At 45.8% G+C, this 26,530-nt stretch overlaps 1 protein-coding gene across 6 annotated transcripts in view; it reads right to left on the reverse strand.

Annotated features, from left to right (window-relative positions):
- PRDM1 (PR/SET domain 1) overlaps positions 1-26,530 on the reverse strand; it is a 105,347-nt gene that overhangs the window by 17,542 nt on the left and 61,275 nt on the right. For 3 of the 6 annotated variants that reach the window (XM_056344742.1, XM_056344746.1, XM_056344745.1), the window contains one exon: positions 5,635-5,883. In XM_056344742.1, coding sequence (XP_056200717.1) covers positions 5,635-5,883 — 249 coding nt within the window. Of the gene's footprint in view, positions 1-5,634; positions 5,884-6,141; positions 7,296-7,375; positions 7,592-16,020; positions 16,191-26,530 lie in introns of those variants that run through there. The other 3 variants (XM_056344743.1, XM_056344747.1, XM_056344744.1) reach the window with 3 other exon arrangements.

Below are 26,530 nucleotides of genomic sequence, written 5' to 3' on the forward strand. Positions count from 1 at the left end.
GTAACAGCAGAAGTGGTTGACAACTGAGATTACTGCTGTCTGTACCCCACAAGGAATCAGTGTTCTTACCAAAGCAGATTAGCCCTCATCAGACCCTACAGATAGCTCACTTCAGTGAGCATGTCTTTTTGTTCCTAACAGTCCTTCATAGCAAAGGACAGTAAAACCCGTGGACTATAGGCAGCACTTCACAAACTAGCTGAGTCTTGTGATTTTCTCATGCTGCATTTTCTTCTGTTGTATCACCCTTGGTGTGACAGAGGGAGAAAGACAGACAGAGAAATGCTTGCCTGTGTACTGGTCAAGACTGAAAATCCAAGTAAACAACTAACGCCTAGCGTAATTTCACGTTAAATGTCAAAATAAAGGAGACAAATAATAGCCATGGAATCAAGGCAGTAATCCAGCCGGAAACAGATTGCTGGGTGTACATGGTGAGTGTTTGCGCTTGTCTGCATTTCAACATGTGTTTCAGCATATTACAAAAAAATTAAACGTCAACAGTAAAGGTAGTTAAATGCTCCATTGATCTGTGCATCTGGACTGAAGAGAGAGAAAAGGGACTTCCAGAAATTTTCCTACACCTACCACAAGCTGAAACAAGCTCGGTGGCTCAGTTTTATTTTTGTCTTGCTTGTACATTTCTCATAGCTGAAAAAGGCAGATGTTCTTCTCATCTTCCCCATATATCTTCATTTACATCCATCTGCCCTCTCAAGAAAAGTTCACAACCAAGCTACAGCACACCCTATCAGTTCTACTGCATGGTAGCTCGAGTTTTTTCATAGTTTTAGAATAGCCTGGCCTTAATTAAAACAACTTTAATGAAATTCTCAGAATCTCTAGAAATCATCCTTGAACTAGTCAACTTGAAACACTCACTGAACTACTGTCTCTGACATAGCAGATACTTTTTGATATTCACCTTACATGCAGTGCTTGCTTTTCCTCCAGCACAGCTGGACACGAAGACGATTTCTCACCCTATACCCACCAGAAGGTTATTTTGGCAGAGAATGCTCTGCACATCCACGTATGCCAACAGTGAAGTTTTGCTAAACCAGACCAAAGCTGTCCAGATGACTTTTAACTAAGGGTAGCTTTCGGGTCAGCAATTCTTGGCCTCCGTTGTGCCCCTACAAGCTCAGTTACCCTCCAGGAGAGGGGTATCAGCAGTGCCAGGTGGCTCCAGACTGCTGGCAGCCGCCCCCAAAAGGGGCTCCTGCCCTGCTGCAGCTTAAAGGGTGTCGTTTAACAAGTGGCCACGAAGTACAGAGCTGCCGAGGGCTTGCAGGCAAAACGGCAAAGGAATTCCACGTCCAGAACGGAGGAGAAGCCGTCTTCGGGCTGCCGGGAAGCTGCCGCAGAGAGGCATTTCAGACTTGTGTCCACCAGGTGTCCTTCAGCAGACTGCTGCGCCTCAGCGATGAGACCTTCCGAAAAAGCCTCGTGGCAGGGAACCGCAGGGAAGCACGACCTGAGCTAGCTCCCCGCAAGTAAAACCCTCCCTACTGCCCTTGTGTAGCCTCCTGGGTCTGAACGATGCCGTAAGGGAGCAACACGCTATTTTGTGAACAATTTCCTCTCTACAGACACTTAACCCCTCTCCCTTCGAAGCTCCAGCTTTCAACGCTCTTGCAAGCGGGCCGCTACCACTTTTTTCCTTCCAGTAAACCAGCCATTTCTAGCACGAAGATGAAGCCTAGCGTCAGCCTCCCGCCGCAGGGCCGGCACCCGGCGCTGCGGGCTGCTGCGGCTCCTGCCGAGGCTCGCCCGCCCTCCTCCCGGCCCGAGCGCAGCGGGGTGCGCCCAGAGGAGCCGGCTGGCGAGCGGGGCCAGCTGCAACCTGGAGGCGCTGCAGCGGCGGCGCCCGGCCGGGCTGGCGGGAAGAGCCCCGCCGCCTGCGGGCTGGCCCGGCTCGGGCTGCCCGGGGCCGGGGCCGGGAGCAGCCGGGGCGGCGGCGGCCCTGGAACTGACCAGGGTCCTAATGCGGCGCCGGGGGCCGGCGGCGGGCAGGGGCAGGGGCACGCCCGGAGCCCGCCGAGCCCGGCCAGCGGGCCCGGTGGCGGAGCACAGCCCGCCCCGCCCGCTCCCCCCGGACAGGAGACGGATGGGCTCCCGTTCCAAATCTGGTATTAGAAGGCGCCTGGAAAGACCAAGGCTCCTACATCTTTGGTTGGGGAGAGGGCACTGGGAGTAAACAACCACCCCTGCTAATTCTGCAAGGGCAAGGTATTTTGCAGCTGGGACCCCCTAAACTGCTTTAAAAAAAGCAAACCGAAACACAGCACCTAACGAACTCTTATTGGCTTCAGTGAAATAACAGTATTCTCCAAATGCAAATCGGGAAGGCCATCACGTGTCCTGGAATGACACCGATTTTTTTTTTTTTTTTAAACTACTAGTTCTACAGTTACATAAAACTGCATAAATTTTATGCCTTCGTTCAGTGACCAGTTTTCTAGAAGATGTGCCATGAAATAAAGTGCCATGAAAGAATCTAGAAGATACACCATGAAATTTCAGATTGCTTCCTTGGTGATCACATACAAAACCAACGAAATCAAAGCAACAGGGGAGAGCAAGTGTCGCAGATCAGCAAGGCACACTTTGAAACAGCTCAAAATCACTGCTTTCGTTAAAATCACTGATTCAGGGTCTAAGAAACAGCCTTGTCAGGGAAATGCAACAAGTAACGGGTTTGCTGAGATACATTTCTCTCTGTCAAGCTCGTGGACCAGGATGAGGCACTAGGAGTATTCAAGACAGCAAAATAACTGGCACTTCATATCAAGAAGGGCTGTTCAGGCTTTAAGGACTGAAAACAAAGGGGAAAATTACTGAAAAGAAGAAGATGGTTTTAAATATCTGCATGAAAAAGAGGATTCGCATATGGCCTTCTAGAGTGTGATTTTGGCACTGCATTTCATCATTTTCTGTCAATCACTAAAACTGGAGGAAAGAATAAATAATTCACGCATAAAAATAAATACATGACTTCATGTAAATCCAGCAGCCTAAAATGTTACGAGCAGTAGTAATTCATTTTTTAAAATGCTGACACATACTGTGAACTCATAATGAAAAAAGTGTCCTTCAGAAAAATCCCCGACCAAGATCCAAGAATAAACAAGAGTATGACGTGTCATGGACTCCCTTGCAAATTCAATAAACCTTTAAAGAGGAGCTACTCACTTCACAAAGCATGCAAGGAAAAGAAACACAAAAAGCAACCCTCCCCAAACAACAGCGGTTGTACTTCCTCCCTCCTAAGCAGGCACGCCAGTACTTTTCCTACTCCAAGTGGAGATACAATACTAATCATGACAGCACCAGGATTTCATGATCTAATCATGACAGTATTAGCATTTCACAAGCGATGTATTATGTATGTTTTTGTCAATAAACTGACTCAGCATTTAAAACTCTCAACCAGATGAAGCCACAGCTCTCCCCAAAGTTAACAATGAAGACAGCTCACATGTGAAACCCCCTGGCAAACACGCACGATGCATCTCCTGAAGTCTTACCTCATCCTTTCGCAAGTGAAAAAATCCCATCCTACCAAATTGTCAGGACTCCAGCAGTTTTCCATGAGGTCAAAACCAGAATCAGGTTCCCTTGCTGACCCCACAAATGCTGATGTGCAAAAGCAACATACACCCTGTCCTGACCCCACTGAACAAAATCAGACTCGGAAGACAGACCGAAAAAAATAATGTTTCACATCAGCAGTTGTTGGAACGCAAACGGATCACACCATTTACATCTATTTCACCCTGCAGACAAGTAGCAAACAAGTGCCCTGTCCGTACATTTACAGGACTATAGCTTTCACGGAAAGTGGGGTAAAAAAAAAAAGGATCAGACCGGCCTTTTCTTTCAGAACTACCTTTGAAATAGTCAGGGTTCAAAAGTTCCTATTGCTCCTTACAGTAGGTGCTATTCAGCACAAATAAAAGACCGGGGGGAACTCTGGAGAACAAAAGGAGGATGTCCTATATTCAGACTCCCACTAGCAGGTAGCTGCATGGGTCACATTTTACAAGGAAGAACCGGGAATCTTTTAACAACTTCTCTCTCTCCCCCCACCTCTTACACAGAGATGGCAGCAATCCTCCTACCCTGATTCACTAACCTGAGCTATAGCATAAGGAAATTACACCTCGGTGTTTCCAAACACAGTGCTGGGAATTTTGAAAGCTCCTTGGACATCTCCTGCCATGGCAGCAGGACTCAATAGGGGCAGAGAGAGCAAGCAGCCTGAGCAGCCAATCAGTCACCAGCCGTCTGCCGAGGATCTGCCTGAGCTGTCGCGCTGCAAGCTCATTCTTCAACCAAGAAATCGTGCCGTATCACACAGTGGAGTCACGGCTTTATCTCTCCCCCCCCAAGTAAGATCTGTCTAACGACGCATTAACACAAAACAAGGTTTCGCACTTATTTTCTGGAGCGCGTCCTTTCTCTGCCAAAGCTCTGCAGGGCAGGGCAGATGGGAAGACAAGAGTGATTTAAAGACAAATTTAGCTTTAAACTCTTACCAAACCTACTAGGCACTGTATTAGGCACTGCCAAGCTGAATTCCACGGTGCCAGTACCCTCCAGCTGGGGGTCTCGCCCTATTTCTGCACACAGGATTAAACAAGTACCTACTTTGAAAGGAAATATTTGATAGGCACAGATGAGCGTACCTCTTCTTTTCAGCTCTGTGGTCAGTGTGTTTAGCCAAAGTAGAAGCACAGGTAATAGCTGCTGTACCACAAGTCTCAGCACAAGGAGAAATGAAGGGTTGTCCCTTGGGTTATTACCCTGCTGAACATCACACCTAGCTATAATAGCTACTCTATATGAAGGAGTAAACACAAAACCAAATTGCTCATCCGGGCTCATTTCTTTCCAGCCCTTCTGAAACAACAACAAAGAATGTACCCACTCCAGGGACAAGGATAGGACAGACTTGCACGGCTAGCTACCAGTGAAGATACTGTCCCAGATAAACTAAAGTTAATTTAAGCTACGGCCACCCCTCTGTCAAGCTTGCTACAGTTCCACCATCACTTCCTTAACCAACATGCTGGAGTTTTTAAGAATTTAGGAAGTCGGGAATACAGCAAGCTCATGAAAAGAATAAAGCAATTTCATAACCAAAGGGAAAACAAAAAGAAATAATTAAACACATTTCCAGGAATTTGGTGGGGTTTTTTCCCTCTACTTTTTTTAAAGCTATTTATTGGACAACCGAGGCACTTTAATCTCTGAGCCAGAGGCAATGAATGGTCCTGGCAAACAGCAGTCTAGAAATTGGCACAGAGAACTACCCCACAGTTTAAATATGCTTATTCAGATGCTGTTCAAATTGTGAAAATTTAACTGTTTGTGAATTGGTACAGAACCAGTTTCAGGGATAGGCTTGCTGCAACTTCCAGTGAAAATATTACACAACAGATAACCAGCTCACAGTTTCTTAAAAGAGTTATTAGGGTCCCATCTTAAAAGCCAGCAGGCAGCAGTTGGTGGTGGTGGGGTGGGTGTGTGTATGTGTTAAAGAATGGAAGCCAGTGTGAGCACACACTTTCCGAAGCGCTGTGATTTGGCTTGTCCGACTCCAACCTTCCCCAGAGCATTGCCGCTTACCTCTTTGCAGTTAGATGCGTATTTGAAAGTCAAGTTCCTTGGCAAGGAAGCCTCTGCCTGAGTTAGGGTGCCTCCATCGGCACTGGGATCCAACGGGTGATCATTTACAATGTACGTGCATTTCTCTTCAAAATCAGCTTCCGTCCACAGAGTCATGTCAGCATCCTCCATGTCCATTTTCATTGTCCACTCTCTCCCTTTCACCAGATTCTTGAAACTCACAGCGTCCGAGCTACACTGTGTAGCAGCCTGGAAAAAAAGAAAACAGCCTTTAATCCTCATTGTCCTTCAGTGTTGTGGTTTCCGTTGATACAGCATGACTAATACAGTAGTCTGTGACACTTTAAAAGCGTATGCAGGATAGTTGGTATAGTTGAGTAATAGCCAAAAAGCAGCATAAACGAAGCTGCTCTGACTGAAGCAGCGCCTTAAAATGCCAGCCTCAGTAATAATGAGGAGGGAACAAAAACAAAGAGGAAAAAATCCTTAGGCTGACAACCACTTTACCTTTTTCAGACCCTTTCCTTAATGCATCAGAGAGAAAAAAAGTATTCCGTGCTGAAGAAAACGTGGGGTCATGGCCACAAGACCACTTAGTCGCCTGTGGAAAAGCTGCCTCAGAAAAGTGTCACAAACAAGGAGAGGAAGAGGAAAGGAGCTGCTGTCTGCGTCTGAATGAAGCTAAAAATGGAAAGCGCATGTTGGAAGAGCGGAACCCAGCCTTGCCTCTTCCAAATGGGGAAGCCTGAACTTTCCCACCAGCTTTCAACACACAAACAACTTTCAAAACAACCTGGCCCCCCCGCCTCCTCCTGACGTCCCCTTATCCTTTGGCATGGAAGGCTGAGAAAGCCGACATCCTGCCAGCATCACTGCAGCAGCAGCAGCCCTGCAAAAAGCACTGCAACATGTTCTTGGGGGCCAAAAAAGAAAAGGAGCAAGGGAAATAAATAAAATCAATAATAAGAGAAAGTTTTTCTCTCCCTTTTGATTTTGATGGTACCTCTGAGAATTAATACCTCAAAGCACTGATAGGAGCCTCACAGGACAATTCCACCAAGTCCCTCAGCCCCTCTGTCTATTCGGGACAGAAGCACTGTTACCAAACCTATCCCCAAACAGGTACTAGGTCGAGCTCTTTCCGTAAGGTTCATTAGGGACCACAATCTGTGCCTGCGCTGGTAGCCGGGAATGACGTTCAAGCCCGGCATAAAATCCCTTCATTTTTCCTTTTCGGATACACAGCCACTGTGAAATTCACACCCTTCCTCCGGGAAAAACGAAACGCGGAGACAGAAAGCACCCGGTCTTCCGAGGAAGAGGTTAAGGGCTGCCGGACTCCGGGTTACCGGCAGACCCCGGCGCCGCGCCGGGGAGGCACGGCCGGGCCGCCCGCAGCCGCCCGGCGAGGCTGGGGCGGGGGTCGCGGCAGGCAAGCTCCCCCCGGCCCCGGGACCGGCCCCCGCGCCCCGACCCCAGCGCCGCCGAGGCGAGCGGTGCCACAGCGACTGACTTGGCGTTAAAGGGGGAGAGGAGACGAACAGCGAAACTCGGGGGGCGGGTGTTCAGTGCGCGGCGGCGCGGGAGGCTTAGCGCCGGTCGGAGGAGCGCTCCCGGCCCGGGAAGGGCGACGAGGGAAGTTCTGCTCAGTCCGCCGGGGCCGGGGCCGGCGCGGCCGGGGAGGTGCGGGGCGGCGGCCGGGGAGGTGCGGGGCACGGAGGGTCGCCATGGCGCTCCTTACCGGGGCAGAGTCCGCGCGCGTCTCCACACCGAAGCCCACCGTCGGCGGCAAACCTGGCTCATCTCTACCGAGTAAACATTTCTCCTTCCTTCCAGCGGCCGGGTCCCCGGGAGACTGACTCACACCTCCAGCCGCCGCTCCCTCCCGCTCCTCCCCCGCTGTCAGACAGGTGCTGCCGCGCGCCCTGCTCTTGCCTCTGGGAAACGCTGGGGGGCCGCCTGCCACAGCGCGCGCTCGGCCCGCCCGCGGCTCGCGCGCAGCCCGCGCTCGGCTCGCGCTCACGCACCGGGCCGGCCCCTCCCTCTCCCCGGCTGCTCTCGCCGCGGCGCGGGAGGTGGGGCTCTACCTGCGCCCGCGCCCCCACCCACCCGCCCGGCCGCCGTTTTATTTCCCTTTTAAATATTATTATTAATAACTTTTCTGCCCCCGTTTCGACCGAGATGTGGTGGCCGGGGAGGGCCTGTGTGCCAGCCGGGAGAGCCGCGCCGCTGCCCTGCGGCCCGCGGCGGGCGGGCGCCCCAGCCCTTGCAGAGAAGCCCGTGTGAGACGATTTCTACGGGAAATCTTATTTTTCTTCCTATTTGAAGCTCCAGAGGCCAACGCGTGCCCGCTTTCGTTCAAAAAACCACAAACAAACGCAAAACAATAAAACTGACTCCCAGGTTCCAGAACACCGATTAAAAACCGATTTAAAAAGTGCTTGCTCCCAAACCTTAACGATTACAGTGCTTTATGACACGACCAATTTTGGAGTTTCAGAGTTTGGATTTTATCCCCTTCCTGAGTGTCCCTCTTAGCAACACTTGTAAAAGGAATTAGGAAAAACATTTGTTTCTTCCTTTAAATAAAATCTTTCCCCTCTCCCCAAGTAACAGCAGGGAAGCTGACAGGAGCAGGGCAAGGGCAGGCAGCATTTCCAAAGTCGATGCCTCTTTCACAGCGTGGTAAGAACAGTGATCTTGCGCAGGGCAGTACCTAAGCGACCATCCAGGAGCACGACGGTGATGGAAGGAGGATTGGTATAGCAATTAGCAGACACTGCACCCAATTTTCTTTTCCTCCGATCCAAGTCAGCACGCTGGCTGAAGGAAGGACATCCTGTGATGATGGCATACAATGTCCTGTTTGTTTATTATTAAGAGCATTCCTGCTTCTCATTACAAAACAACCAGATGCCTTACTTCCTTCAGTGGTCCTGTCTCTTCAGCGAGGCGTCCTCGAGCTCAGAGAACGGTGATGCACAATTCCATTTATAGCTGTCTACAGCCCAGTGCGAATGCTAGCTGCTTCTCTACAAGGCAACTCTACCACTTTTCCTTCTCCTCACACGTCTGCAAGCATATTTCTCATAGCTTTCCTGGCACTTTACATGGAAGCTAGTTTCACATTCTTCTAAACACACACACACTTATATTTCGGGGTGATCTGGGTGTTACGTCATTCTTCAGAAGATAAAAGGGAGGGGGTGGCGGGAAGCACGTTTTATGCAATCAAGTGCTTGGCTGTCTCTCTGATGGGTGTACACACATCCCCTTCCCTCAACCTGCTCTTCCTCCCTCTGATAAAAAGACATTTGGAAAGGATTACTTGCCATTTTCAGTCTGCAATGCTGAGAATAGTATATCTCTGTAAAGACCTTCTGTATGCGCTAACACATGAGGGCTCATGGCAGCAGACCTAAGTAGGGCAACTGCTTGCAAGTGAGTGTCCTGGCTTAACTTCCACCACAGCGTAATTCCACAAGAGAGGTGGCCTGAACACTGGGCTGAAGGATATAAATGTAATTAGATATACCCAGTAAAACCGAGACATAACCAAAATGAGGTCTAGGAAGGCTCTGAAGTAGGAAGAACCATTCATTAAAGGAGAGAAATCCAGCCTACTTGATTGGGTTAATTAACTGATGCTGAGTCACACCGTATAGAACAGAAAAACAATGTAGTCATACTGAAGGTGATTATTTTACTGAAAAATAGTCTCACTCTGAGAGGCAGCTGTTTCGGAGCTTTTCACTTCCCTGTTAGCTTGAAAGAAAAACAAAAAGGGGGGGGGGGGGGCAAGAAAAAAGGGCTGATGTGTTTCCTTCAGGGGGCTGATCTTAATGTAAAGGAAAGCAGGAGAAAAGCAAATCTGCCTTTCAGAGAACTGAGAGTGCTTTTGCGTTGGAGAAGAAAAGGAAGCAGAGATTAGATCAGATCAGATGAAGTGAAATATTCGTCAGGATGACAGGAGGATGCCAGCATCCCAGGTCAGTGTGGCTCTCTCCCCGAAGCCTGGGGAGGCAAGTACAGCCTACGAAGCTTATGGACTTCAAATAACTCTGTGGCACACTCTGAGGCTATCCTGAAATTAGCTCCAGGTGTCTCAGTGAAGCTGAGCCCGGAACTACTGTAGTGCAGAAGAGATTTCACTGGTGTGCAGGTCTAGCCTAATAGTGCCTGCCTGATCTGGAATAAAACTAAGTTTATCAAGAAAGAAGAGACAGAAACAAATTGTTAAGGATGTGTACTAAAGTAAGAATCACAAAGGAAACTCTGCCATTAAAGAAATACATAGACTGACCTTCTGACCTTCCTCCTTAATAGAGAAACATAAAAAGACACCCTGTTCAACCAGAAGTTTTCTGCTCTTTTATAGAAATCTTTCATACCAGTAGCTGCTATTGTCTGGAATGTGCAATCTCAAAATGTTCATTTCAAAAAGAACATTTTTAGTCATATTTTCATTTTTTCCTTCTTGCTCATAGAAAACCTCAATTACTGTATTAATCAGCATTTCTCAGGCAGCTCTCTCTGCAGCAGCTTTCAGCCTGGCAACAAATCATGAATGGCCCTAACAGCTCTGATCTCAGAAATCCCCATCCATTTCCTTTGATGCTATCACCACTTCAGCTCAACAACAAGCCTGCGCAACCCAGCCTCAGCCTCTGCTGCCTCTGCTGCTGCTCTTCTCCCTGTGCCTGCTGTAATTGTAGGGGGAAGAAGGAGGGAAGGGAGCTGCTCTAATAGACGAAACTTCTTTAGAAAGTTGGAGGGGAGATAAAATGCACACAAGAGATTAAAGCAGAGTCTCATTTTCACATCCTCCCCTTCCCCTTACCCAAACAAGGTCAGCAGCAGATTGACCACATCAAGAGTAACTACCAGACCCACCCCCATTTCCCACTTCCTGCATGTAGGCATCCTTGTGCTGGTAAACATTTGGGGACCAGTTGTGGTCATTACTTGGAGAAGGTACATGATGTAGTTGCACAACTGCACATCTTTTAAAAGCCAACTGTGAAATCAAACTCAAAGAACTTGCTTTCAAGTTCTGCTGAGACACACTCCTGTTTTGGGGCCACGTTTCTGAAAACGTGGTTGCTGTCAGACTCAAGGGTAAGAGAGAGACCCAGCACGCTCTAGTGACTGTGCAACAGGAAAAGTTACAGCCGCCTTCTCACAGACTGGCCTGACTTTGCAAAACACAGCCTATAGGCTTCAGATACGATCTCAGAGGCTTTGTATGCCCTAGACAGCTACAGCATGGTATTGCCTATAAGGAGAGAAATTAAAATTACACTTGAATCTACATGAAGGTTTTTGCAAGGGCATTTAGGGTGCTGTATGTTGTAGCCAGGAGGCTTCTGGATTAACACATGCAGCTTTCATGGACTGCCTTTAATTACAGAGCACCCTGGTCATTGCCTCGTAGCACTTCCAAATGCCCTTTACATTTATTTTTGTCGCAGCTGTGCAATACCAAAAGCAGATCTTCTGGCTGCACTCTCAGCTACTGCCTAGTGCAAGCTTTAACATCTCTTTTGATTTCTGCTGTTTTATTCTCTCAAGAAATTTTCCTTAAGAAGAGAAAAAAGGAATCAAACTAAAATACCATATGCCTTTTTGTTTCCAGCCAGGCCTTATTAAAATAATGTTCAGATGATGTATGAATAAGCCAAAACAACCCTCCTCCAATGGAAAAAACACTGTTGCAGCACACAGAAGTGAGAACTAAGCTTCAGCCATTTCCTCTTGTTGAGGCTCGAGTTTGAGAAGAAGGAGTCAAGGCCGTCTGGGCCTGCTATAAGGAGGGCAAGAAGTCACTTCGCTGTGAGAAGCTAGGCTTCTCTTCGCTGTGAACACAGCTGAGCAGCAAAGACAAAACAGTTTGAAGCCACTCGCTCTTGTTTCCTAGGAAGCAAGCTGGAGTGAAGCTACTGAGACAGCAGCAGCAGCAGCTGTTTTGTCATTGCACCTCTTTTCATTGTGGGTAAAGGTAGTAGACTTTAGGGTCTGGACTAAACGTAAGGAGCCACCTCCTTGCCCCTTATGAGAAGTGAAATGCCTCACAGCAAAGACCACAGTTCAGCCTTCCCATCCCACTTCTGAGCAATGGTCGTCTTGGGAAAGGTAGGGATGATAGCCAGGAGTCCATACAATAATACTTGTATTGTCTTTGCATGTTTCTACAACCCAAGTTTACACCGGACAAGAAAACCTGAGCACAAAAATCAACCTTCTACATCTCAAAGAGAGACTTTTGATTATTCTGACCATAGCAACTGAGTCTGAGGAAAAATGAATGAAAACAGGCCAACTCATTCCAACCACTTGCCAATCTTACTAGTGACAGAGGACTGAAAAAAAGGGTGTGCTTTGGGAAATTTTCTTTTAAAATAGGCTGATTTCCAGATTATTATTGAGGAGGGATGGAACAGTATACATATTATAGAAGGCTCACTCCTGTGAGTATTTAAAAGACATCAGCCCCACAGAGAGCTCACAACAACCTGAAATAACGAAACCATCTCAGAATTAATTGCATTAATTCAACTTTCACATCTCTTCCCAACTCTGTAGTCATGACATTTCTCAGGGTATTTTCTCCTCAACCTGCCTGGAAAGTCATAGAGATATGAACCACAGCAAAACTTTGGACTCTGTTCCTGCACAATTCAGTTTTCATTTCAGATACTCTCCAGGCTGCCCAGCGTCATGGAGCTGACGAACACAGCAGAAGGAGGGTGAGATCCATGGGTGGAACCACACCACTTTTCTCAGACAAAGAACTGGCCACAGAGTGAGTTTCAAAACAGATTAACAAAAACAACAGCTACACACCATGACAAAGCGCATATGGTGGAAACAAAAATATTTACCCACAGATTATCACAGATCCAGGAATGTGACTACCACGCATCTAGGACCAAAGGATTCAAAACAGTGACTGCATGTTTAGAGCTGATTAGGGAATCTGGTAGGGGTGGGCTGAAGGACCACTTTTTAAGCTTCTAAGAGTACAGTTGTCATTTCTCCACCTTTCCTACCCCAGGGTGGTGAAATAACAGTCTTTTCATACCTGTGTGTTGGCTGGGGGAGGGAAGAATTCCTCTGCTATTAAACACAACTTCTCATTAAATAGTTGACACCTTATCCTTCTTTAAATGTTGTAATGTTTACTTTGCAAAACCCAGGAAAGCTTTTAAAATAAAGATAGCAGAGAGATTCTTAAGCCGGGTGTCCTCGCTTATCTGCTCTTTATCAACCAGCTATTGTTTCTGGAGGAGCTCATTGGGGAAGGTGGAGCAAAGGGGGTTAATGTTCAATAGGTATCTATCAGTTCCCCTGAAGGAATAGTGCTGCTGACAGAAGAGCAACACTGGGCTCTCAACTACTTCCTGCAGAATGTGACAAACCAGAGAGAAAAAACCCGAGGGCTGCAGCTACTTTTTTTTCTTCTTTTTTTTTTTCCTCCCTCTCCCAAAACAACTAGTTTTAAGAAAGACATTGTCCTTAGGAGAGATAATCCCACAATAGAGAGTCCATTAGAGGTATTAAAGCATTGGCAGCGCCTGATCTACAAGAAGGGCTCTGTCCTGACAATAGACAATTAAAGCTGATAAATCTGCACTACTTGTTGCCGTTCTAATTCCTCGTAATTGTATGCTACTTGTCCCTGCCTCCTGCGTCCAGGGATGAAGCATGCTTCTTTAATCTCCACAGTACCTGACCTAGTTCCTATGTGGTCTTTTCAGGACCTGTTTTCTTCCCATCTGGACTTCTTCCCTCCTACTCTCCTTTCCTGATTCCCTCTCCTAAGCATTAAGAAGAGGTTACGATAGAGGGCACAGAAAACACCAGAGCACAGCACCCGGATCAATAATTCTGGAGCCCCAGACAATGCACTAATCTGCAATAACAGCTAATCATGGTCAATTTGGCACACCAGTGATTAAACTGTACTTTTCATTAGGCTCAACAAGTAGAGCAGACACACAGTGACAATTCAAATTGCCCTATCTGCAAGAGCTGCCAAACTCCTGCGCACTTCTGTGCTTGTAGCTGCTGCATCACTAGTCGTGCCAAACTAGGCGCTTTGTGGGGGCATATTTTTTTTCTTTTGACATTTTATGGACTGGGACTATTAGCTGTGTTTACAAGCCCCTGCCTCACTTTACTACCACGAGTTCTCCTAGTTAAAGGGCTCAGTAGGTGAAATTGTGATGTGATGTGCTGTGCAGGATGCTGAAAACGATCATTGCAATTACATGTTCCCTCCTGGTGCTGATAATATTCGTGGTTTTATTTTACATCTCAGAGGTTTGGTGGTTGTTTTTTTTTAAGAAAGTTTGAAAGCCTGCTGGTGACAGAACAGAAGCATGAAAAAGTGCATCACAGGACTTAAAAGACAGAAAACAAGTAAAAAAACCTACCCTTGGATCTATTTATTTTTCAAACTGAACTGTTCAGCCAACCTCACAAAGCATTTGGAGACTGAAGAATGGTTTGGATTTTCTTTTTTCTCCCCTGAACTTGCGAACAAGCCACTACCGTGTCCACCTTAGAAATCTACACAGCTACTAACCCTTACATGCCATTTTGATAGCGACCATCCCATCACTCTCATAGAACAATTTCTTCTGGTTACAATTGTACCTAGCAGACCTGTTTTGCAAATTGCCCTGAAAGCTTGACACAAGAGTTTACCACAATCTTTCTCAAAAGCACAGCACCAAATTCCAGAAATCCTAGACCAACCCCACACACTTAGGGGTCTCCTTCTGTTTAACTTTAGCTTATCATCCTTGTATTAACTTGTATAAGTGTTAAAACTGCACTCCAAGCTGCTTTAAAAAAAAAAAAAGCATGGAAGATGTCAAACGAATGCAGGAAATGTCTATTCTACTATTAATATTAATGAATCCCTAATGCATTTGCAACCCACTTAAGGTAAGCCGGTACAGTTCTTCTCCTGACAGCTATTCCTCATCAAACTACCACTGCTGAAGATGTTGATGCTTTCCCTTTTGCTTTGTAATCTTTAAATCAAGTTTAAATCACACCAGAGCCTACCACAAAATAATGTATTTTATCGTAAGTGAACACAAAAGCCCTGGAGACAGAGGTTTTCAAACAGTGCACATGTCCGCTCAATTTATCATTTTAAGATAGGAAGCTGCCGCAACAAACAAAACACCTCCTTGAAAGTGGGACAGCAGCAGATTGTGGTGCAGAAAGCTCCGGGATCTTTTGTTTTCCTGGAGAGCAACAACGGGGCTTTGCAGAGAAAGACAACAGCCTCCCCTTGCTGAAATCTAAATCAGTTCATATAGGAAAGCCTGCCAACTCCTAATTAGATGGTAACAAAATATTGCAGATAATTCACTTTTCACGATAAAGCAGAAACAAGCAGGCATGCAGCACCCAGCAGGGGTTCAACTGATAAAACGGTGTCAAACTCAAACCATTTGTCAACTGGGAGGGAAGAGAGCAAGCTGAAAGATGGACTCAGGAAGTAGATTTATCTAGTGCGACACATTAACTAGCATAAATACTAAGGAAAAAGTAAACACATTTACCCAGCCAGCAAAGAAAAGGCTTCTGAGTCTCAGACCCACACTGGCCATCTAACCACTCAGCTGTCAGCTACAACAGCAGTAGCATTTTTCTTCCTGTGCAGGACTGCAATACCATTTAATTCATGGCACTAAAAGGTTTTATTAAAAGCATACATTATAATTAAGCAAAACAAAAGCGTGAGTCCTCTGCTGTTCTAGTCTCCTCCCTCCGCCCAGTAGCCAAAACAATAAAACCACCTTGGCAGCAAACAAGTCAGGTAACATACCCCAGAGAAGAGCACAGATTTGTTACAGAATCATTTACTTTGCATCTGGCTTGCTCAAAACTGCCTTATCAGAAACTTCTGTCCCAGAGGCTCCCAAGGCAATGGAGTGGGCTGACAATGCAGGTCAGGCACAGTAAGTCGCCAGCAGCGTAATATGGGGCACACAAACAAACTGCAATAATGCAAGGCTGAAGGGCTCTTTGGATGTATGCTTTCCATTGGAAAGTCTAAACAAGTAACACATTTTGTGGGCAGCACATCTCTGCCACTATCACCAAGAAGGAAAACAGCTCAAAGGGATTTAGAATACCAACCCACAGCAACATACATACATGCACCTTATGCTGGCAACCCATAACATCAAAGGATGGCACATCACAGCAGCAAACCATTCTAACACTCAATCTGATAACATGAAACTCAAAAATTAACAGCAAAGTAATTAATCTACGTCGTGCCCCACCTCCCCCCCCCCCAAAAGAAGAAAAAGGAGTTCATTCATAAAGCAAAATACCGCACAGTTCTTTGTTCAGCTGTACCTTCATGTGTCCGCACAGCACAGGTTCCCCACCTCCAGCTCATGCATCTCAGGATTTTAGTCCATATGGGAAGTCTGTCATTCACTCTCACACCCTTACACACACACATGCGTACATGCACACCACACCAGCGCTCTCACTCCCCAACACGCACTGCCTGGAACCGCTCCGAGGATTTTAGAATTTCCTCTTGCTAGCAGATTCCTCCCTCCCCTCACATCCACTCCACCCCATTCTGTAATTAGGCTTAACAAGAGCAATTAACAAAACAAACTCCTCTCCGCCTGGTGGCCTGATAATTCTGATTGTCATAATGTATTAAGATGTGTAAGCCAGTTTAAAATAAAGGTAAATTACAACATTGCAAAAGAGCCATTTTGCACCTATTTTTACTGCCTTTATCATAGGGATAATGAACACTCAGCCACCCTTTTAATTTAAAACACAAAACCCCAAACTCAGGACTGAACAGCAGAACTCAAAACTTGATTTTGGACCAAGGAGACTACTTTCTTTTTTTGCTAGTTTATTAGAGGGCAGCTCCCTCCTCCTATACACAGCAAATTCGATATAAACTTTTTTTTAATTACTTTGAGACTAAAAATTCAAGATGCAAAATCAAAAATGCATCTTCTAGTTTTACAGACATCCACAAATAAATGGATTGTAATTGTTTCTTTTGCCCTGCCTGTCGCCTAATGGCATGACATAGGAGACCAAAGCCTCAAAATTTTTTCTGATGGTTTGTCCACCCATCACTTTCCTTCAGCAATTAAATCAAAGAAATTAGGGTCAGAATCATTTAAAAAAAAAACAAACAACACAACAACAACAAAAAAAAACACAAAAAAAAGAAAACAGCTGAGGACTAACTGATTTCAGGTGGTCAGTGGGGAAACTTTGATGTCCTTTGATTTCATGAGCTATGGGGTCCAACCCACACAGAAAATTTACACATAGCCTGAATTCAATTGGGAAACATATCTAGTTCTTGTGCTGCTTATATACTCTGGGAACGTGTAATTAACACTGTCAACATAAAATCAGTAAACATATCAAAACTATAAACACACAGGAAAATTCATGAGCAGAAAACAGACCAGAAAATAAACCCAGTTTGGTATATGACATGGATTCGGGTTCATATGAACTGGAAAAACATTCTGCTCCCTCAGATACATATAACCTGATTCACAACACCATCTGCCAACTAAACACAAACAATTTAAAAAAAAAGAAAGAAAGAAAAAAAGACTGGTATTGCTAGTGTATTGTTGGAATCCTGCAGCTTCTGACAAGCTAGATATGTTTTCCTAAGCCAACGATTTCATCTATGCTGGGTGTCAACATTTGCACAAGAATAATTCTGGGGGTCAGAAAGACATCAGCAAATGAGATTTCAAAAAGTTTCATAAGAGTGCAGATTGCTCAAACACAGGGAAAGGAGGGTTTCAGCTTCCAGAAGTTCACTCTTCTGCTTCTTCATTCCTCCTTCCCTGAAGCTGAGTCAAAGTTCTGTAAAAACCTACAGTGAACCATCAGCTTTGCATGACAACGTTCTCACACAAAAAGCTACGCTTTGCAATGAGACAAACGGTCCAAAATGACAGTAAATGGAGCCCATTACGGTGCAAAATCAGGCACTCTGTCAAATGGTGGGAAATGCCAAACGCAGAATTGCATACAGAAACTCAGTTCTGCACTCCTGGCATACACTGTACATCTTTTTTTCCACCAGACTGCTTCCTCATTCGGTGTTTAGAAAGAAGAGTGCTGACTGAAAAAGTAATTTTTCCAGCTTTTTTTCTCTCTTCTTTGTCCTTGAAAGGCCCAGTGCCTCTACTTTTACCACAGACCATTCAAATGGAAGGCCAACCAATTCTGTCTTCTATTTTTCCACTTTGCTTATGACAACAACAACACTAGAATACCTCACAAATATCAAATAATGACTAATCTGATTTTCACAGTACCTCCTCCATATGCTGATGAAGGTATTATTGCTATTCTCACTCTGCACAAAGGGTAGGAGACACAATGACATTAACATCAAAAGCATACATTAATTTTGGGATGCAGAGAAGCTGATTTAGTCAGCATGGCATATCACTTTCTATGTTCAAAGCATTTCTCTTCCTGGAATCTGTGACGGCTCTGCATTTTGCAGGTCTTCACATCAGACACCCAGGAAGATGCCAAAATTAATGACCATCTGCAAAAGGCTTTGCTGAGGTGAACTGGCATGAATTTTACTCAGAATCATGGGCAGATATAATACCTGGTTCCTCAGAGCAGAGCTCACCTGCCCCAAGAAGAGCAACACTATTTCCTACCATGGCTATTTTACTGCCTTACGTGGCAGTCAATGAGGTGGGGGGAAGAGGCGTCTTAAAGATAACGTTTTATTACACACCCCAATTCACGTCCCGTAGCAAACTTGTCTGATGCCTGAATGAGGCAAGTAACCAGCAGAACACCCCCCCCCCCCCCAGTAATTAAAGTAGTAATTAAAGACTGTATCATAACACATGAGGATCAAATTGGGGTTAGGCAAACCACCTAAACTGGAGAACTTGGGTCTGCAATTTCAGTAAGGTTTTTCCACAGCTTTTGTGCTGGTTTTTGAAACTGCAAAGAGAAAAAGCAGAGATCCCACAACCTGGCATCACACTGACACCCATACAGATGGATCAGCAGAGCTGGAATATTTTGATCTGCTGCAGGCAGACCTCTAGGGGGAAGCTAAGCAGACCTGGCTCAGACCAACCATACAGTTGTTTTTGGCAAGCTAAGCACAAGCACTGGAAGGGATAGGACACTTCTGCTGGTGGGTTTCCCCAGGTGACCTGCTGGAAGCAGAAGAATGACTATTTTCAGGCATCTTGGTTTCATGCCAGGTTTGGTGTGGTTTGTTCCTACTCTCCTTGCTTCCGGTCTCAGCCCATCTTTCAGACCTCATCTCAGCCTACTGATTGGTTTCCTTGCCCAGCAAGTCCTTGCCTTGTTCCTCCTGACCCCTCCTGTAGTTTCCCTTTCCAGTCATTCCCATTTTCCACTCCCACACCCAGGCCCTATGTGCCAAGTCTTCTCATCGAGCCAGTTTCAGTCCCTCCTGGTTCCTCACGTGCACTGCACTCCTTTCCCACCCTGATCTAAGCACACGGTACACTCTCCATCCCCATGTGCCCCTTCCTGCTGCCTGGCAGGCCTGGCCCCCACAGCAGCGTGGTGTAGTCAAGTCTCTCCAGGCATCTCCTGGTGCTCCTCCGCAGGCACGTAGCAGTGAGCTCAGTTCACACGTTAAACAGACATGGTGACAAGCCAACTGGAAGTTCTGTGACTACGTTAGTATGGCACTGAGCCCAAGCTAATAAGCCCTGGTGAGAAGCCGGATATATTAGCTTGGGCTTAGCACCGTGCTAATGCAGTCAGGCAGCTTTTGGATCAGAGCTGGCTTACATCCCACCCGCTTTTAACACCGAGCTTGCTCGTCTTTGTCTACAATAACCCATAAAGATAAATCCCTTGGTCTTGTACCAACCTTACTCTCAGTTTCCCTCCTCCCTGACATTGTTGATCTCCAGGCACAGTCTCTCCTCCTTCATAATCCCCTCAAGGTTCAGCTTTTGTCCATAGGCTTTTATAAACAGCTCCTTCTGACGACTCTCTGTCCTTAGGATGGTTTGCAGTAGGTATGCGCCAAACATGCACCCTTCTGCTCTCAGTTCAGGCACTCAGTCCTAGACCCAACAGCATTCACTCACTGAAGCAAGATGTGATGCCCTCCTACAGCTCCTGGGCGGGCTGCTCTGCCAGTCATCTAGGTTGGCTTCTAGCTCAAAAGCAATTCTCCTGGGCGTAGGAGTCAGGGATGGAGGTGGTGACAGGACTGGTGTGTGTCCAGGTCTTGCTCTGACAGAGACCTGATGTAGGTAAAGCACATGTGCAGATCCAGGAACTGGGAAGAGAACCCGGCAGAGGGATGGTATTTGAGCATCCCTGACAGCAACAGCCATTCCCCTCTCCTGCCACATACACTGTCCTTCCTTCCCAGAGCCACTGAACCTGTCATTCAAACTTCTGCTCTAAAAAATGGGGGCTGTCACGGTGGAGATTGCTTTTCAAAAGAAAAGTCATCACACAATGTTAGCAACACAATTTTTGACATAGCCAAGTTCTTGGAAACGGCAGAATAGATTTTGGGGGAAAATGCAGCCTGAGGAAAGTAAAATTTAAGTGACAATTGAGCCAGATGTTTAGAACTTGGTAGATTTATGAGCACCTAGAAGTAGGATCTCCTAATACAAATGGTCTTTCTTAGCAACAGGTGATGCTACCAGCCTTGCTTATACTAGAGATCAGTTTCCTGAGATTAATTTTAGGGGGATGTTACTGAACATTTTCCTTTGTATGAGAACATCACCATCACACACAAATCACATAGAAAGCACGTGCATAGATTTAAACCCTGTTTCCTTGGCCTGCTATTCCTCTTTCAGTGGCCCAAGCCAATGCACTAGAATTGTATTAATTATACAATATGGCAAGGTTTGATAGAGACAGTGAGGATGCTCCTGTTCCAACAGGTTTATGTAAAGTACTCCTTTTCATATACTAAATCCTGAAGGGCAATGGAGACAACAAAAATGCTGATGCTACTCTTTTTCATCGCTGTTAAAATTAAAAAAATAAACAAGTGACTATCTAATTGCAGTAGTTTGCTGTAATAAAATCAGATCTTTAAGTGACTAATCTCTTCACCAAATAACAAAAAAAAAAATTGGAAGATTAATTTGCACCAGTCTGTCCCTGCATATTCCTCATCTAAAATTATTAGCGCTACATGCACACAAATCAGGCAACAGGGAGTAAGGGAAGCTTGCAATCAGACCTAATGTCTTCCCTTCCTCTCAGCCCCCAGTACAGCCACTTCCTTTCTACAAATGCTTTGCTCAGATCTGTACACAAGACAGGCCACATCTTCCGGGGAGGCTCAAAGTCTTTGCAGACACACAGTTGCCTTCAAAGCATCACTGGAAATCTGTGTGGGAAGACTCTAAGATATTAAAACCATCCTGTACTCTTCTAAGGCAACAACAAACCCCCTCTGCATTTATCTATCACTTCCCTGTTCTGTTTATTCTGGGCTGCAGAATAAACTTCTTGACTACTGAAAAAGATGCACATAAGCTGCACCACATGTGCAAAGGAAACAACAGAGAAAATCTGTATGTCCTTTCCAGACAGTTCTCTTCCAGAACATTAAAATTATACATAAACTTTTCCTCTATTACCAAAAGCCAGCAAAACCAAGGCTGGTGTGAAAATACTGTGCTTCAAAATGCACATTATCTGTCCTAAATCCAAACTGACTTACCTTTTGGATCAACACTCCATTACCATCTTGCCTGATTTTCTTCTCCCAAAGGTAACTGCTCTCTAGCAGATTCACAAGTAATTTAAGCCATGATCTTCAGTCTTAAGAAATCCCCAGCTGAAGTTTGCTATGGCACTCATAACCACAGCCCAGCAGTAAGCAGGATGCGACTGCTCTTCCTTGTGTGGCACTCAGGCGGCCAGCTCATGCTTGCTGACTACAGATGAGAGATTGTCATGTTTTCTCAGTTTCCCCACTTCTAACCTGAGAGCTACCCTGTGCAGCAGGAAGACTTTGAGAGGCACATCCCGTTGTACCCTCTCCTTGCTGCCAGATGTCCTCTGTGGCCGGTTCATGGCTTTCATTTTGTGTTTCGCAATAGCTTAACAATTTTGGTAAAAATTCAGAGACTACTACTACTACTACTACTACTGAAAAAAAGGACGTATTATTCTCAAAGAAGGTGGAGAGGCCAAAAGATCTGCTCTCAGTTAAATCCTCTGAATTTCTCTCATGTCATTTCTTCCTGACTGTCAAAGCTAGGCTTTTGCCAGTCCTGTGTATGGACAACTGGATCCCTTTGAAATATGGTCAAGCTGACAAGGTGTGGGGCACTACGATCGAGATGGTATTTCCCTGAAATACACGGCACATTGCTAGGGCACCAGAAGAGTGCAAATTATCACAACTCACTGTGCAGACAGAAGAGTGCCCGAACAGACCTTTGGAGGTTCATGATCAGTTTCTGAGGATGGATGCTATAACCCCACAGATAACAGTAAGGCTGGGTAAATTGCTTTAAGTCTAGCAAGGATCAAAGACAAACAGGTACCAGAAATTACATGTATGTACAGGTTACTGAAACAGAAAAGACACATGGGAATATTTTTTTCAGATTAATTTACATAAAACCAGATTTGACTTTTGTACAGTAGACATGATTTTGCAAATCACCACGTCAAAGAAATCTAAACAAAATCCATCTGCATGCTTATAAACACGTAAAAGTGTTTAATGGACACAAAATGTTTTAAAAAGTCAACAATAATGGTTAGTCCATGCTTCCAATTATATTCTTTCTTCAATTAGTCTTGAAGAAACTAACACCTCTATTAATCATTTCAATTAACTCCACACACCACATGACATCCGCACCAGCAGCCCATATGTTGCGTTCCAATCACCCAAATATTAAAGCCTTTTTAATTGATTGATCTAAAGAACATTCAACAGGCTCAAGGTGGCAGCCAGCCAGGAAATCCCAAAAGAAGATGACAAAAAGGTGGGGGTGCTAAACCAGCTTCCCAATTTGTTTTTCTTCTTCCTCCAGGGTTCACTAAGTTAATCCAATCACAGCCCATAAAGCCCCTTTTTAATAAAATAAATAAATAGATAAGAGAACACACATGTTGGCTTTCCCCCAGAGAAGCCCTCTCCGCTAAAGCTGGAGAGCCATCCTGTTAAGAAAGTGCCGCATACGAGGGTGCATTTTTTATCCGGCAGAAATATTTAGCTTGGCCTCCTGCCAGGGAATGCTGAAAGAATAGACTGAATTAGGGGATTTACCTTCCACGTGTTTGGCACGCGTCATTAGAGGCTCTGAAGAGCTTGACTCTTTCGCTCTCTCACTCTCTGTTTTTTCTCCCCCCCACCAGAGCTTTGATGCAGAGAATAAACTATGCACTATAAGAGCAGTTGATGTGCGTTTCTAGGTGTTGGCACAGTGGTTTTGTTCTGTCAAAGAAAACTGATGCCCTGTTTCTGTAGTTAATATATTTTTTTCATTCCAGTCAGGTATAGGGTGGTATGTTTCAAAAGCATTTGCTTTAACACAGAAAAAAGGATGCTATTTTTCCTTCCATCTTTTCCTTAAGGAAAAAAAAAAAGTTTTTGAAGTTTTCTGTAGACAGATTTAAACTTGGAGAAAGTGACTTAGAAGTAAATTCCTTAAGTGAAACTCCCAACCACAGAGTATTTTAGGAGCTCATTAGAAAGGTTAATTTTGTAACAATAACCCATTAATTGCTCTGTCATTTGGCTTTTCTATGCTGTCATGTGGACTTACTTTATTTTAAAAACCACTTCTTTACATAAGCACTTCGGTCCTGCAAATACCTGTGAAGGTCTATACCCAGAACACGTTAGTCGAGATGGCTGGTCCATACATACCTCAGGTACCCCACGCACCCTCCCAGAGTTTCTCATTTGTGACAGAAGAGACAACACTGTAAGTTAGCCTCTGCCCTCCTTAACTGACAGAGGGGAATAAAAAAGAAAAAAACCACCAAGTTTCCAGCTGAATAAAAGCATGGAGGTCCTTAAACCAACAGTAAATGCAAATGTTTGTGTCTGGCACACATGGCAACCCTGTTTATAAGGGCAGAGTTTTGCAGAATAACCCCCCAGCGCCACTAACACCCATCCACTGAACTGCTGTGAGCGCCAGGAGAGCCCTGCTGCAGCTGCCTCTGCTGTACTTCTCCTCACAGTATCAGATAAATACAGGCCCCATTCACACGTGGGTTTTAGAGTTATTGATTCAAGCAAATCAGTTTAGAAGCTATTTGTTGACATGCTTACTCAAAAGCACAGTTCAAGCGGAGTTTCTAAACTGGTGCTGGCTTTATCTTTATCCCATCTTCACTTGCAAATAAATCTGGGTCTGAGTTTGGTTCAGCTGAATTCATGTCACCAGATGAGAGCATGTGATTCTTCATCTTTCAGTAAAACTAGTTCACTGCATATCAGGAGATTCCGTGGGCTACAGAAAAGAAACTGAAGTGATGGATACCAGCCCTCAACTGAAAATACAGGGTATTAACTCCAATGTCAGAAAGGTGCTGAGGACCATCTCCTCACTGAATGTAAAACATCTCAGCTGTAGGGACCTCCTCATAGCTGAAGGGCAGGCCCACAGTTTATCACTTCTTAAATAAATCATTCATAATTCATAACCAGGTTGAAAACCACACAAATAATGACCTCTCAGTATTACTCAGCGGAAAGTGAGAACTGGAGTTTTCCACCCAAACCCACAAAGGCTGACAAGCTCAGACATGGTTTTGTGCGCTCCTTCCTGGACCCCATGTTTTTAATTCAATTTAAAGAAAGTCAGGCAGCCACTTCCCCCCCATCTTTTAAGTAAAGATGTTAACATCCGTGCTAATAATACAACTACCCCTTCTTTTATCAAAGGCTTCAGGAGTCACAGACACTTTCTTTTCATCACCAGGAAAAACTGCAAAAAAAAAAAGCTGCCTAGTTCTGCTGCTAACAGGGCAGGTTTGGCTCTATACATGCATGGATGCCAGCCAGTGGCTGAAGCACTGCTTTATAGAATTATAGAATCGTTTAGGCTGGAAAAGACCTTTAAGATCATCCAGTCCAACTGTTAACCCAGCACTGCCAAATCTACCACTAAACTATGTCCCTAAGCGCCACATCTATACATTTTTTAAACACTTCCAGGGATGCTGACTCCACCACTTTCCTGGGCAGCCTGTTCCAATGCCTGACCACCCTTTCAGTGATTATTTTTTTCCCAATATCCAATATAAACCTCCCCCGGCATAACTTGAGGCCATTTCCTCTTCTCCTATCACTTATCACTTGGGAGAAAAGACCAACACCCAGCTCACTACAGCCTCCTTTCAGGCAGTTGTAGAGATCAATAAGGTCTCCCCTGAGCCTCCTTTTCTCCAGGCTAAACAACCCCAGTTCCCTCAGCTGCTCCTCATAAGACTTTCTCTCTAGACCCTTCCCCAGCCCCGTTGCCCGTCTCTGGACACGCTCCAGCACCTCCACGTCCCTCTTGCAGCGAGGGGCCCAAAACTGAACACAGGATTCGAGGTCCGGCCTCACCAGTGCCCAGTACAGGGGACGGTCACTGCCCCAGTCCTGCTGGCCACGCTGTCTCAGATACAAGCCGGGATGCTGGTGGCCTCCTTGGCCACCTGGGCACACTGCTGGCTCACGTTCAGCTGGCTGCTGACCAGCACCCCCAGGCCCTTTCCCCCAGGCCCTTTCCAGCCACCCTTCCCCCAGCCTGTAGCGCTGCGTGGGGCTGGTGTGACCCAAGGGCAGGACCCGGCACTGAGCCTGGTTGAACCTCATGCAACTGGCCTGGGCCCATCGGTCCAGCCTGCCCAGCTCCCTCTGCAGAGCCTTCCTGCCCTCAGCAGATCAACATCCCGCTCAACTCGGTGCTGTCTGCAAACCTACTGAGGGTGCACTTGGTCCCCTTGTCCAGATTGTCGATAAAGATATTAAACAGGACTGGCCCTGATCCTGAGCCCTGGGGAACACCACTTGTAACCGGCTGCCAGCTGAATGTAACTCCATTCACCACCACTCTTTGGCCTTGGCCATCCAGCCAGTTTTTCACTTGTTTAGCTTTTTACCCAGTGGAGAATGTACCCATCCAAGTCATGGGCAGCCAGTTTCTCCAGGAGAATGCTGTGGGAAATAGTATCAAAGGCTTTACTAAAGTCTAGGTAGACAACATCCACAGCCTTTCCCTCATCCACCGAGCAGCTCACCTTGTCATAGAAGGAGATCAGGTCAGTCAAGCAGGACCTGCCCTTCATAAACCTGTGCTGACTGAGCCTTATCAACTGGTTGTCCTGTATGTGCCGCCTGATGGCACTCAAGATGATCTGCTCCATAACTTTTATGTTTCCATCTTTGCTCCTAATCGAATCCCTGAATGAATGGCTGTGCAACACTTGCTACTGCATGCTAGTAGCAGTAGGAACTGTAACAGATGATTCCCCACTGGGTGTTTCCACTTTACCAGAAAATGGAGTAAGTCTTCTGGACTGACAGCCCCAAATGGGATAATTCCTCTGCAGAAAGACTGCAGGTTTAATAGAAAATAATTGTCAGTTAAAGTGCGGATGCTGCAGGCTCGCATTCCATGACAAAGCACCATGGGGCAGCATGTGCTTTTGCATGCAAACCTGTAAGTGAATGCGTTCAGTGCTCCCTGCTGCTCTGGTGCAGGGCTGCCATCCTGGAAAAGGCCTGCCAACCCAAAAAGTGCATCCCTGTTATCTCTGGCCTCCATCATGTATGATCACAGGAGTGTGTGGGTGTCCGTACCCGCAACCGGGAACTGCCTGCCTGCTTTGCCTC

This window comes from Falco biarmicus, chromosome 6 (genome assembly GCF_023638135.1).
Source record: "Falco biarmicus isolate bFalBia1 chromosome 6, bFalBia1.pri, whole genome shotgun sequence".
NCBI lineage: Eukaryota > Metazoa > Chordata > Aves > Falconiformes > Falconidae > Falco > Falco biarmicus.